Source organism: Miscanthus floridulus, chromosome 13, assembly GCF_019320115.1.
Source record: "Miscanthus floridulus cultivar M001 chromosome 13, ASM1932011v1, whole genome shotgun sequence".
NCBI classification, from domain to species: Eukaryota; Viridiplantae; Streptophyta; class Magnoliopsida; order Poales; family Poaceae; genus Miscanthus; species Miscanthus floridulus.
Window position 1 is genome coordinate 85851995 of NC_089592.1, and position 13315 is coordinate 85865309.

General features: G+C 48.1%; 2 protein-coding genes across 2 annotated transcripts; both read left to right on the forward strand.

Moving 5' to 3' along the window:
- The first annotated feature begins 5409 nt into the window (after nucleotides 1-5409).
- On the forward strand, nucleotides 5410-8117 carry LOC136501860 (tonoplast dicarboxylate transporter-like). Its single transcript, XM_066497387.1, has 6 exons — nucleotides 5410-6008; nucleotides 6095-6587; nucleotides 6905-6948; nucleotides 7093-7188; nucleotides 7264-7774; nucleotides 7882-8117. The coding sequence occupies exons 1-6, from the start codon at nucleotides 5523-5525 to the stop codon at nucleotides 7914-7916; spliced, it is 1665 nt and encodes a 554-aa protein (XP_066353484.1). The 5' UTR covers nucleotides 5410-5522; the 3' UTR covers nucleotides 7917-8117.
- A 429-nt stretch (nucleotides 8118-8546) lies between these two features.
- Nucleotides 8547-12462, forward strand: LOC136501859 (beta-1,2-xylosyltransferase RCN11-like). Its single transcript, XM_066497386.1, has 3 exons — nucleotides 8547-9846; nucleotides 10564-10713; nucleotides 11272-12462. The coding sequence occupies exons 1-3, from the start codon at nucleotides 9178-9180 to the stop codon at nucleotides 11989-11991; spliced, it is 1539 nt and encodes a 512-aa protein (XP_066353483.1). The 5' UTR covers nucleotides 8547-9177; the 3' UTR covers nucleotides 11992-12462.
- Nucleotides 12463-13315: the final 853 nt, after the last annotated feature.

Genomic DNA, 13315 nt, shown 5'->3' on the forward strand with positions numbered 1-13315 from the left:
TTCTTCCACTACAGCTCCATGTTGTTTCAGATTCATCACAATCTTCCCCATGTCCACCAATTTGGCCAGGTACTCTCGCTGCCACTCAAAAAAACCATAGCTTCCTGAAACCTAAACACATGGAAACACATCAAATCCCACAAAACGAGTCAAAACCCTAACAAATCTGGAACAAATCCAAACAAAAAATGTGGCTTACCCCTTGCATGTTCCTAGGATATTTGAAGAAGACACGCCCCTTGTTGCCATTGTCATCTGTCTGGGCCACGAGCTCCAGCACCCTCTGCAGCCCACACTCATCGCAGATGATGAGGGGGAGCCTAGTCTGTCTCCCGAGTGGGTACTCCCCTATCCTATCCGGCAGTCGCGGGCACCTGTTACGCGCCGATGAGCTCGCACGACGAGACATGGTGGCTAGGGTAGGAGAGGGCAATGGAGGGGCAGCGACGACCAAGGGAGGGGAGACGGAGGAAGAAGAAGAAGTTGTGAGAGAACCGTTGGGACTGAGCGGACGGGGGAGACGGCGCGTGTTAAGTGAAAGACGGCGGGAGCATAATGGTCTTTTGGCGTTGGTCTTCGCGCGTTAACGGCCCGTTGCCACGCTGGCTGATCAGCAAAAATGGCAAAATAATAGGCGAATTAGTGTTTTCAGAGACGTTTTTGTAGTTGGCATCATAAAGTTGATAATACGATAGGCAGACACCATAAGAGTGGCAAATAATTAGAAATGCCTTTGATTGGCTAGCTGTGCTTCCGAGCTCGCTATTTTAAGCCCGTTGGGGACGCCCTGATCGCGAAGCTGTCACGTGCACAGCACATTTAACGACAAGTTTCTCCGGCCAATGCAAGTAGCAATTCAGAGTTCAGTCAGACGATCGGTTCTGAGTCTCCGATGATTAGGATTTGCTGTGTGGCTGAGAGGTTTGCCTCGGAGGCTCGGAGGCCATGGTTGCAGCAGCGTACTACGGACCTGTTGTATAGCTGGACTAGTGCTACGCCACTAAATTGTAGTTTGGTCGAATTACGTTATTAGTCTTTGTCGGTAGTTCATATATCTAGACAGTATATGATTAAACTTTATTCATCCATTTTTTTTTTGAATTTTATTCATCTAAATTTTAGTTGGACTAAGGACTAGTAGTTCGGATAATCCAATACCCACTACAACAAAGGATGCACAGCAGCAGGGTTGGGTATCATCGAAACGGAATTTCTTTCGTGTCTGAGTGCGACACAACGCAACGATTCTCGACCACACACAACGCAACGATTCTCGATTCAATGACGAATTGTTCAACGGAGTTTCTTTCGGCCACGGACTGGCAGTGAATGATGCACGGGCGTGTCAGGCACTGATGATATAGTCCCTTCGTCCAAAAAGTGGCGCACATATCATTTTCAAAAAGTCCAATAATTTTAAGCTTAAATAAGTTTATAAAAAAAATATCAGTATTTTCTATGAAAATATATTGCATGATTGATTTGATGGTATCTATTCATTATCATAAATGTTAGTGCATTTTATATAAGTTGGATCAAACTTAGAATTAATGTTAGTGCATTTTATATAAGTTGGATCAAACTTAGAATTAGTTGACTTCATGAACAACGGTTGAATTTGGGTCTACAATTTGTGCCTAGTAGTGTACCATGAGACATTTTGAGCGCGTTTGGTTGCCTGTACCAGCCCTTAACCAGGCCCTCCGCATGCGAGAACATACGTTTGTTTGGTTCACGTATCTGTCAGGCTAGGCTTTGCGAGTGCAAGGAGCCCCCGCGCCAGCCTCTTAAGAAACATAGAAATCGGCTGTTTCTGGCAGGCCAGGCTCGCGCAGTGCGGGTAATTAGCCATCTAATGGCGTTATTAATGCAGTATTAGCACAATATTAAATGATATTAACATATTTTGATTCATATTAAGGAGTAATAAGATAAATTAAGAGCTATAAGATAATAGTTGTTCGTAATAAATGTCATGATGATGATTATTTATATATTTTTATCTCATGCAACCTGTCCTTATGAGAGCAACCAAACAAGTTCTTGGGACAACATGGCTCATGCAAACAGACAACCAAATGCCACGCTCTAGCATGCATTGTGCCTAGCTGCCGAGAGCCATGCTCCTCTCATGCGAGCCAGGCTGAGTTCATCCGCGAACCAATCAAGCCCTTGGGATTGGTTTTAGGGTTAGACGGAGGTTGTGCCCCAAGATGTAGTTGACCTCTACGAGGCTGTCGAATGCTAGTTGAATCCTCCCTCTAGCCATGGATCCAAGGCCTTAGCCATTGGATCTCGCAGCAAAGCGGCGAGGTGCGTGAATAAGGTGGGAGGAGGCGCTCATGCCAACCATGGGTGAGAAAGGGGGCAGGGGTCTCTGGCTCTCTGCCCCTAGACATGAGGTTAGCCTCGCCTAAGGTAGATACCGAGAGGAAGGGAGGCTTTGACAAGGTGGGGGTGGAGGATGCAACGACGGCATGGAAAAGTTGTATTGCATTGGGTTGAAACTATAAAATTTTTGTAACTGCTAGCGCCCAGACGTCCGGACGGGCGCGCATGTCCAGATGTCTGGCCTGCTACACGCGCGCGCCGCTCTCCGTGCTTCCTGCTTCCCACGCCCCTACCCTCCCCACCGCTCCAAGTGCTTTTTTGCTGCACCACTCCCCGCACCATGCCTGCTGCGCCTGTGTTGCTCCCCTACTTCCTGCGCACATGCAGGGACCGCCTGCGCTGGTGTCGCCATCTCCCTCCGCTTTCCCAGCACCCGAGCAGCGCTCCATCCCTCTGCTCCTCACACGCATGCACAACGCCCCAACAACTGCAGCAGGAGGTTGTGGCAGGTGGGACACATTGCAACATGTGGAGCATCCCAATCTACTTTTGGAACATCCAGAAGAAACACTTGCAACATATGTCTGAAACAGCTGAAAACACTTGCAACAGATGTCTGAAACAATTGCAAAAACACCTGAAACACTTGAAAACACGTGTGTAGCAATTGTAAAACATATGCAACATCCAGATGAAATAATTGTAACATAAGTATCGATCACCTGAAACACCTTAAATAAACGCTTGCAACATGCATGTTATGCAACATCCAGATCTACTTATGCAACATTGAAATGAAACACTTGAAACATATGTCTGAAACACTCAAAACATATGCTTGCATCAATATTATCATTGTAAAATATGCAACATCCTAGATCTATTTTTTGCAACATACTGAAACGTAAACACTTAAAACATGGCGTCAACGACAGCCACGACCTACCTGTGGAGAACTGTAGTAGCCAGCAAGCTCGGCCCAGGGGGACGTCGAGAACAACAGCCTAGTGTACACCCAAGCGTAGGCGCACCGGCAGCGACCTCCTCCTGGTGGCACCGGGGCTGTGGTGGCGCGATGAACGCCATAGCCGCGACAGACAAGGTGAGATTGGGTCGGGGCACGGCGCGGGATGGGGGCGCTGCGGAGGATGGTTGTGGCGGCAAGGCAGAGTGGGTACGGGCGGACGTCGCGCTGCGGCCGCGACGGGCGGATTGCGCGGTGGAGGCGGCCACTGTGGACGGACGGCTCGGTGGAAGCACCTGCGACGAACGAGAGTGGGGAAATGTTATGTAGGAGTTAGAAAGCCCAGAGGCCGGTTGCCTGACCGGTACGCAAGCCCAGTAAGCAAAGCGTTCATCGGTCGGGCGCCCTAACCCTATCATTATCGTAAAATTTTGGGATGTGCTGATAGGTAAGAGAGGTAATTTGGTATATGGGTTAAGTTAGGTTAGGTTTTAACCTATTATTAGCAGCCCTAATGGATGCGCTGATTGGTCAGATTGGAGTGGGGTGCAGTGCCCGATCAATTGCCAGGCGGATCCAGGATATCGTGACGAGGATCAAAGGGTGCGTGCTGTGGGCTCGACGAAGACGACCATGGTTCCATGATGCGCCTGCATTATGGAGCACCATTGTCGGTATACGCCATGGGCTCAATGGGCCGACGCGTGCTCTCACACAAGGCCCAAGCAGCTAAGAGAACGGTGGAGGAATAAAAGTACGACAGCAGTAGCAGATTAGGGAAGAAGGAACTACTCCCTCCGTCAGCCTGTTCGCTTGGTCGTATTTGACTTATAAGCCATGGCTTATCAGCCAACGAAAAGTATTTTTCTCTCACACCAAACCAACCAACAGTACTTTCAGCCATGGCTTATAAACCAAACAAGCCTAAACGAACAGGGCGATAAGGCGTAACTGTTTTTTTTCGAGTCTGTCTACTACACAACCATGTGTTTTATACAGTTTCAACACATGATTTTTTTACATAATATAATTAAGATCCAACAGCCTCCACCCTCTTCCTCCCTCTAGCCTCAAGCCTTCTTCTACCTTCAGACAATCATAAATCACGAGATTACAGAGATCACATGAAATAATTTTTTTTTATGGAAGGACAGATTACAGAGGAGGAGGAGAGGCTTACCTTGCAGATCATAAAACTGGTGTGGAGGCCCCGCTTGAATTTCTCTATGAAGATTGCAAGATGACAACGAGAAGTTTTGCTCTCGCACTGATGCTACGATTGTCAGAGAGCACGGACATTGTCGAGACTGCTATAAGATGCTTGCAGTCATTCACATCTTCGATGAAGCATATGGCTGAAGCTATATTTGGAGAACTCACTCGCCTTCCTCTGTAAGACATTTCTGTGTTTTTTTGTGAAAGAGAGAGGGAGAAAAAATCCATGTGTTTTTTTTATGCTAGAACATATGTGTGTTGTATAGCATTTTGTTTTTTTTTTCTGGCTTCTACTGTTCTTCTTCTTCCCCAAGCCTCTGACTCTTGTACCTGGATTTCGTAGTGTCTTCCTCCTGGCATCTTATTCCTCGATCTGCTTGCTACTTGTCCCGAATTCCTTCTCGATTGTATCTGGTTGTTGGTGCTGCTAGTAACAAAGTATTGAGGTTGCTAACAACCATGCACCTAAAGTCCTACTGTACGAGACGAGAACAAACTCGAGATGTTTTTGCATCCGCTGCGCATTCTTAATTAGTTGTGGTCCTAACAAGTTCGTACGTTGATGAGTCAGACTTGTCGTTTCAGCATGCTGCAAGGGTCTTGCTGCACCATGAGTTCAGTGGGGTGAACTGTGGCCGACACCGAGATCGCGACTTCAATCATATCATCCTGCTGCTCCATCGAGAGAGAGAGAGAGGCAGCTCCCCACAGCTCCATCGAGAAACCGCGCATGGCTGGCAGACGGAGGCTAGTGGGGACATGTGCCACGTGGACGCAACCGATTGCCTCCCGGATTCGTGGCCATCCAACAACCCAAGAAAATGCTTGCCGTCGACGTCGACAGCCAGCCGAGGCAAAAGAAAAAAAGCGTCGCCGTGCAAATATTTTAGTATCATTTTATTATTGCTCGCGTTTCATGTGTCGATTACTGTAGCTTACTGCCAGACAAGCACACTTCTGCAGCTACAAAGCCAGCCAAGACAAACGAGCTCGCCTCCACGCAGCCGCAGCGATGGACAAGCGCGGCAGCTTCGGGGGGAGCTCGTCCGACGACGTGGAGGCGCCGCTGCTCCCGCCGCCGCCCGCGCGCGACGACAGGGCCAAGGAGCGGCCGCCGTCTTCGTCGTCGTCGTCGTGGGTGCGCGCGCTGCTCGCGCACAGGTACCCGGCGGTGGCGTCGGGCCCCGCGGCGGCCGCGGCCGTGTGCTTGCTCGTCGACCTCAGCGTTGGCGCGGGGGGCGCCCACGCCCACGCCCACCGCGAGGCGCGCAACATGCTCGCCGTCCTCGCCTGGGTCTTCCTCTGGTGGGTCACGGGCGCCGTGCCGCTCGCCGTCGCCTCCATGGCGCCGCTCTTCCTGTTCCCGCTCTTCGGGGTCGCCTCCGCCGACGCCGTCGCCAAGGCCTACATGGACGACGTCATCTCGCTCGTCCTCGGCAGCTTCATCCTCGCGCTCGCCATCGAGCACTACCAAATCCACCGCCGCCTCGCTCTCAACGTACGTGACGCGCCGCCCTCCCTCCCTTCCGTTTCATCTCGCCATCGTTTCTTTGACTCCTCAGTCCTCACCATGTGGGTCTGCAGATCACGTCGCTCTTCTGCGGCGACCCGGTGCGGCCGCCGCTGCTGCTGCTGGGAATCACGGGCACCACCTTCTTCGTCAGCATGTGGATCCACAACACGGCGTGCACGGTCATGATGATGCCCGTGGCGACGGGGATCCTGCAGAGGCTGCCGCGCGGGGGCGGCGGAGGCGACGCCGGGGCGCACGAGGAGGTCCGCCGCTTCTCCAAGGCGGTGGTGCTCGGCGTCGTCTACGCGTCGGCCATCGGCGGGATGGCCACGCTGGCGGGCACCGGCGTCAACATCATCCTCGTCGGGATGTGGTCCACCTACTTCCCGGAGCAGGAGCCCATCACCTTCAGCTCCTGGATGTGCTTCGGCCTCCCCATGGCGCTCATCCTCTTCTTGGCACTCTGGATCACGCTCTGCCACATGTACTGCTCCAACAACACCGGAAAGGCACTCTCTGCTCACCTGGACAGAAGCCATCTCAGAAGAGAGCTCAGCTTGTTAGGTTCGTGCTTCTTTCTATCTAGTACGGAGTAGAATTTAGTGAAGTTCTTTTTTTCTTTCTGAAGCTTTGCGGACAAGATTTTCATTATTTTAGTCATCATCTAATAAAAATATATAATACTGCTAATTCAACATGGCAACATCATCCAATATCTTTCCCACCATTTAGGCCACGTGACAGATGTCATCAGCTTGATGTAAGGTCTCAGCATTTGACTCAGACCTCACCACGTTTAAATTCCATGTTTCAGATCATCACTCATCCAGTGCAATCTAGGGAATACTTATCTCATGAAAATATTCTTCTGAACTATGCAGGTCCAATGGTTTTTGCAGAGAAGATGGTCTTGGCAGTGTTTGGGGTAAATTCCATTTCTTTGCCAACACATGTTCTACCTTATCTGTGTCATAAATTTTCTCTTCCAAAGATGGTCATATCATACAGGGTTGTTTTTGTGTAACAGACTTGCTTGTTTGTGACACACTGAAATGGGTAATTTTGGCAGGGTCTGATTGTGCTATGGATGACCAGGAACCTTACAGGTGACATACCAGGGTGGGGAGCTCTCTTCCACAACAATGTCGGAGATGGAACAGTCACCGTAAGTGCACCAGAAAAAAAAAAACTATCCAGCTATGTATGCATCTCTTAATCTCACAAGTCACTCGCAATTCAGATCATGATGGCTACGTTGCTCTTCATAATTCCAAGCCGGAAGAACAAGGGCGAGAAACTGATGGACTGGAACAAGTGTAGGAAGCTCCAGTGGGACATTATCCTCCTCCTGGGGGCAGGATTCGCCATTGCTGAAGGCTTCAGGTCAAGCGGCCTGACTGATATCCTCTCTGACGGGCTCCAGTTCCTCAAGGGTGCAGGGACGGTGGTCATTGTACCTGTGGCCTGCATCGTCAGCGGTGTCATCACGGAGTTCACCTCTGACGATGCGACCACAACGCTGGTGCTCCCTCTGTTCGCTGAATTGGCGAAGGCGATCAATGTGCACCCAGCGTTGCTTATGGTTTCTGGAGCAGTTGGGGCTCAGCTTTCGTACTTGTTACCTACTGGATCGCCGTCAAACGTAATTGGGTTCAGTACTGGCCACATTACCATCAAGGATCTTGTGATCACAGGACTGCCCCTGAAAGTTGTCGGAATAGCAGCTCTCACAATCTTGATGCCAACTCTAGGTAACATAACAGCTGCACAAATCACGACTAAGAGCTAGTCAGTAGTCAGTAAATTCAGTACTGGCTTCTTATTCTGATACTCTTCTTTCTTGAACGATTATATGCAGGTTCACAGCTTTTTTGCACAGACAGCAGGTTCTAGGAGTGGAATGCAAATTTTGGACAGTCCATCCCTCCAAATCCAGTTGTATATATGTACAGTACTTTCATTATTTCGTATCTATGGCCTAGTCAAGGCTATGAAGGGTATACTCTTTGATCTGTACAAGGTTAAACATTGAGATTGATTGGTATGCAATCTCTGTGTGAAAAATAGCTATAGAAATGCACCTTGAGAGGTAAATGAAGTGAAAGGGAGAGCAATTTAAAATTCAAGACGAACTTGTTAGCCCATCCTAACATGGGAAGCTCAATCCTATTCCAAAACTTCAGCATACAAAGGATGATGGATTTGAAACGGAGGAAAATTCAGATCAAGTGTTGGAAAGGTCAGTATCCTATCAAGTATATGGGTAAATAAATACTATGTAAAGCTTGTGGGTTTCGCACTTTTGTAGCGAGCTCCAAGGATATGCGGTACTGTCTTGAACTGAAACTTCTGTACTCTGAAATGTGGCTGGTGTTGACTGTTGACCTCTCAAATTCAGTAGGCCATCCTACCGAGATTGCGTTGACATTTGTGGAGATTTTAGTTCTCTCGTCATACTTAAATTCACCAAGCACAAGATATCCCAAACATCCCATTCATATGTGTTCTTGAGGTTTCAGCCGTGCAAGCAAATGAAAATTGTTTGTCTTCCCTTTTCTGAAGCAAGCAGCAGAAAAACTCTGCAATTTGAGTAAAAGTACACCGAGGAGCAGTGGAGTTGGCACTTACACACGAACTGGAGTGAGAGTGACTCACCGCCGGCCCGCCGGGGCTACTAGTTGAACGACCAATGCGGCGGCTCGGGCGATAGAGAATTAGAGATGGCCGGCCGGCATCGTGGCTTGACTCGCACCCTTGACCAGGTCACGTACGCCCGCCGCGCCGCAACTGCTGCCTTCATAGCTCGCCAATTTCGAGCACCATGTCCCGCCTCGATCGTCAACCGGATGCCAGCAATCCCATCCCACCTACAACGTGACAATTCCACCGGCGGGCGGCGGCCGCCTCGGCGAGATCGGCGACGACTCCCTCGCTCTGCAGTTGCAAGGGAGAAGAAGAGTAGAAGACGAGTGAGGGTCAGGGACAGAGCATCTGGGCCGTCCACAGTACAACAACCCGAGATGGCAACCGTCCGATCCGACCAACCAAGCACACCGGCTACTTTCCCCGCCGCGACTGCTGCCCAGTGAGAGGCCCACGCGGCGACACCCCCTCGATCTGCGCGAGAGCCCCAGCGGCTCGCCGGTCGCCGGCGATGATGGTGGGCCCGGGCCGAGCTCATGGCCACAGAAACCTCCTCCGCCGCCTCATCCCGCGGCTCCTCCTCCTCGTCTTCGCCGTCTACGCCGCCTCCTTCGCGATCTACCTCCTCCAGTCCCAGTCCCACCACGAGTCGCCGCCGGACCCCACCCCGAGGACTGAAGCCCGTGACGGCGTCGGGGCGCCGCCGTCCTCGCAGAAGCCGTGGCCGCGGCTCCCGTCCTTCCTTCCCTGGGTGTCCAGCGCCGCTCCGCCGCCGCACACCTGCGAGGCCTACTTCGGCAACGGCTTCTCCCGCCGTGTGGACGTCCTCCCCGCGGGCCGCGGGGGCGGTGGCGGCTGGTTCCGGTGCCACCACAGCGAGACGCTGGGAAGCTCGATCTGCGAGGGCGCCAGGGTGCGGCTTGACCCGGCGCTCATCGCGATGTCCCGCGGCGGGGAGCCGCTGGAGCAGGTGATGGGCCGCGCCGAGGAGGAGGAGCTGCCCAAGTACGAGCCCGGCGCGCTGCAGGTTGAGGGGCCGGCGGCGGGTAGGACGGCGCCCCTGGTGGACGCGGGGTTCCTCAACGACTACGTGCCCACCGGCGGGATCGGGATGCACACTATGAGGGCGCTGCTCGAGTCGGCGCGCGTTGTGCCTCCCGGTGAGCTGCACTGCTCTCAGGTATTCTTTGCCTTGCAATCTACTAGTAGCTGATTTGCTCATTGATGATAAGTAGTTTGTTAATTAATTTCTGAAATCCAATAATTAGGAAGAGTACAGTCAGCTCAGTTTTTGATATAGGAGTATTTAATGAAAGTCTGTTTGATCCAGCCCTCATGCTGGATATACTGAGCAGTCGTGTGAATATTTATTTGTGTTAAGACTAGGAGCAGAAATAGGATCTAAGAATGAAGTCTGTGTCTGATTTATATCCAAAATAAAACATCGTGGAAGTATAGCAATAGTATATAGATTCTGCTTTTGGTTATTTGGTTTAGTTTGAATTTGTTCAATTAATGCTGTGCAGTTATCTGATGATTCTATCATATAACTTATGCTTATTATTTCAGTTATACTTTGAATGTGAGTTGATTGCAATGTAGCAGTTTCATAATATAATAGATAGATTTCAGTTACTTTGGAATGGGAGTTGATTGCAATGTAGCAGATTCATAATATAATAGATAGATATATTGTAACTATCATTGAACAAAATGAGTGCCCTTGGTTTTACCTTTTGGTTATACCTTTTGGACACTCAAAAGGGTAGCTTTGCTAGGCTCTTGTTGGATTAGAGTTTTTTTATTCAATTTTGAATCGATGTTTTCTTCTTACATTCCTTTATCTCTGGAATTCAGTAGTCCCTTCTTAACTGTATTATCACACTTGTTATTGCAGTGGGTTGAAGAACCGACACTTCTGGTCACCCGTTTTGAATATGCAAACCTTTTCCACACAATTACGGATTGGTACAGTGCATATGTTAGTTCCAGAGTCACGAATTTACAAAACCGTCCGAATGTTATATTCGTGGATGGGCATTGCAAGGTATGTCATGCACTGTGTATTTTGTTATTGGTTCAGTTCATTCTGTTTGTTGCTTAAGTTATGGCCAACAAGTCTGTTTCTTCAGCTATTACTGGGGTAAACAACATTAGTCACATTTTTGTATGCTTTATCTTTAGTTTGTATCATGCAATGATAACACAGCATGGTGATCTCCTGTTTTTTTCCTCATTTATTCTGACATGTCTGTTGCTCATGTTTGGAGAACAATTGTAATCAGAAGCAGTTCTCGATTGTATGCCAATCTGTCAGTTCCTTTGTTCTACATTTGAGGCAAATAGCACCCTTGCTATATTTTTGGCAGTTAGTCCTGATGCTTCATCCAAAACTTTTGCCAGTCATACCCATGCTTCCATGTATACCTAACTTCCAGATTATATTGTTCCTCTGTTATGTCATTTTCTTTCAGATTTAGCATGACTTAATATGATATTCTATTGCTAGGTAGCAGTCAACTTATTTGTCTGCACAATGATTTATGTTTCTTTTCCCTCTCTAGTATATTCTTGTCAAGTGACAGATGTGACCTGATTTCCACAGGCACAATTGGAGGAAACATGGGAAGCACTTTTCTCAAGTGTGACATATGCTAAGAACTTCTCTGGTCCTGTTTGTTTCCGACATGCCATTCTTTCACCATTGGGCTATGAGACTGCCATGTTTAAAGGCCTCAGCGAGAGCTTCAGCTGTGAAGGTGCCTCCGCAGAGTCCCTTCGAGAAAAACCGGACTACGAGAAAACTGCACGGTTATCTGAATTCGGGGAAATGATTGTAGCTTCTTTTGATCTTCTGCAGGATGACATCATGTCATCCAAAAAATCAAATGGGCTCAATATTCTCTTTGTTCGGCGAGAAGACTACTTGGCCCACCCACGCCACACTGGTAAGGTTGAATCCAGACTAAGCAATGAGCAGGAGGTGTATGAGGCAATTGACAAGTGGGCACAAGGTCTGAAGTGCAAAGTGAATGTTGTCAACGGTCTTTTCGCCCACATGACCATGAAGGAGCAACTGCGTGCTATCCTGGAAGCTTCAGTGGTAATAGGGGCTCATGGGGCCGGTCTAACACACTTAGTTTCAGCAACTCCTGATACAAAGGTTCTTGAGATTATCAGCAGCATGTACCGGCGCCCACATTTTGCACTGATCTCACACTGGAAGTCTTTAGAGTACCATGCCATAAATCTCTCTGGGTCATTTGCAAGGATCACAGGTGTCATCAGTGAGTTAAGAAAAATACTGGAAGGTCTCGGATGCTGACACAGGTATTCATCAAAGCGACCACAAGCCATGCAGAATGGATAACGTGTCTACTTCATCATACATACCTGGTTGCGTTAACTTCACCGATGCATATGAGTTTTAACTCGAGGGGGGTGTTTCATGGATTATTTCAACCACTGTGACAAGAACCCAATCATTCACAGTTCCCAGCAAAGAATTTTATTATGCTGCCAAATGCTGAAAGCCAAGAAAGCAATCCTCTGTCTGGTTTCTTACAGCAAATGTTAACACGTAATCCAACCTTAGGTTGTCCACTCTATTCTTGGACATGATTCTAGGACCACAATCTTGACCAAACTATATTCTTTTCTGGTTTATAGATTAGCATATCTTTTGTATGTTACACATGTTGAGTGTTGAGTACTTTCGCATTGTTCAGCTTTTAAGAACTGCCTGATAGAAAACTGCATAGGTTCCTCCTTTGTGCATGCCGTTCGGCTTACCTTATATCCGGCTTGTTCAGCTTCTTTTTTCAGCTGGAATAGTGTTTTTCTCTCACAACATATCAGCCAGAACAGTGTTTTTCAGCCACTTTCAGCCAAGTTTCAGCAAGCCGAATGGGCTATGAGGGGGGAAATGAAGCGAAATGTCGTCAGTGACTCAAAATGCACGTGCACTAGCGTACTGTGTTTCTTTTATCTCTTACATATATTGTTATTGTTATACGTCCAGTCAAACGTGAAAAGAAAAGAGAGAAAAGACCAACTTGTTAACAGAAACACATATGAGAGTAGAGTTGTGAGAACAAGAAAGGTACGTAAGATTATATAAGAAGGAAAAGAGAGACACTTCCAAGATGCAAAGAACAAATATGGCGTAAGGTGAGTTTGAGCTACTTCGCACAAGAATGGTCCATTTGTGCTAAGCACATATCCAAAGATTTTTATTTTGATTAAATCAATCTTTGCTAACATGGTTATTTTAAGTTGTTTTATGCTTACATAAGTTACATATAAAAATGTGAAACGTGTTTTCCAAAGTAATTGAATTAGGTTTTTCTATTTTATTTGATCAATTGTTATTAGCAGTAGATATATATTACAAAATAAAATAAGGTCTAGATCACAATGTGATCAACCATAATAAGACAATAATTAATAAATAAATAAAACAAAAGGAAAGGCAAAAGCGTTGTGTGTGGTAGCGGGCCAAGTGGGCCGTAGCGCAAAATTTCCTATGGAGTAGTGGAAACCGTATAGTAATCCCCAACCCTTTGCTCAACAAAAAGTACTCCGTAATCCCCAACCCGATCTCCAGTTCTCACTATAATAGGAAGATTTTCCTAAAAAAAGTATTTGTA

Excerpts from the sequence above, each read along its gene's own strand:
- LOC136501860 (XM_066497387.1), top strand. The coding sequence starts at position 5,523 with ATGGACAAGCGCGGCAGCTTCGGGGGGAGCTCGTCCGACGACGTGGAG. Across the intron at positions 6,588-6,904 it reads AAGAGAGCTCAGCTTGTTAG|GTCCAATGGTTTTTGCAGAG; the intron begins GTTCGTGCTTCT and ends TGAACTATGCAG. Across the intron at positions 7,775-7,881 it reads AATCTTGATGCCAACTCTAG|GTTCACAGCTTTTTTGCACA; the intron begins GTAACATAACAG and ends GATTATATGCAG.
- LOC136501859 (XM_066497386.1), top strand. The coding sequence starts at position 9,178 with ATGATGGTGGGCCCGGGCCGAGCTCATGGCCACAGAAACCTCCTCCGC. Across the intron at positions 9,847-10,563 it reads GTGAGCTGCACTGCTCTCAG|TGGGTTGAAGAACCGACACT; the intron begins GTATTCTTTGCC and ends TTGTTATTGCAG. Across the intron at positions 10,714-11,271 it reads TCGTGGATGGGCATTGCAAG|GCACAATTGGAGGAAACATG; the intron begins GTATGTCATGCA and ends TGATTTCCACAG.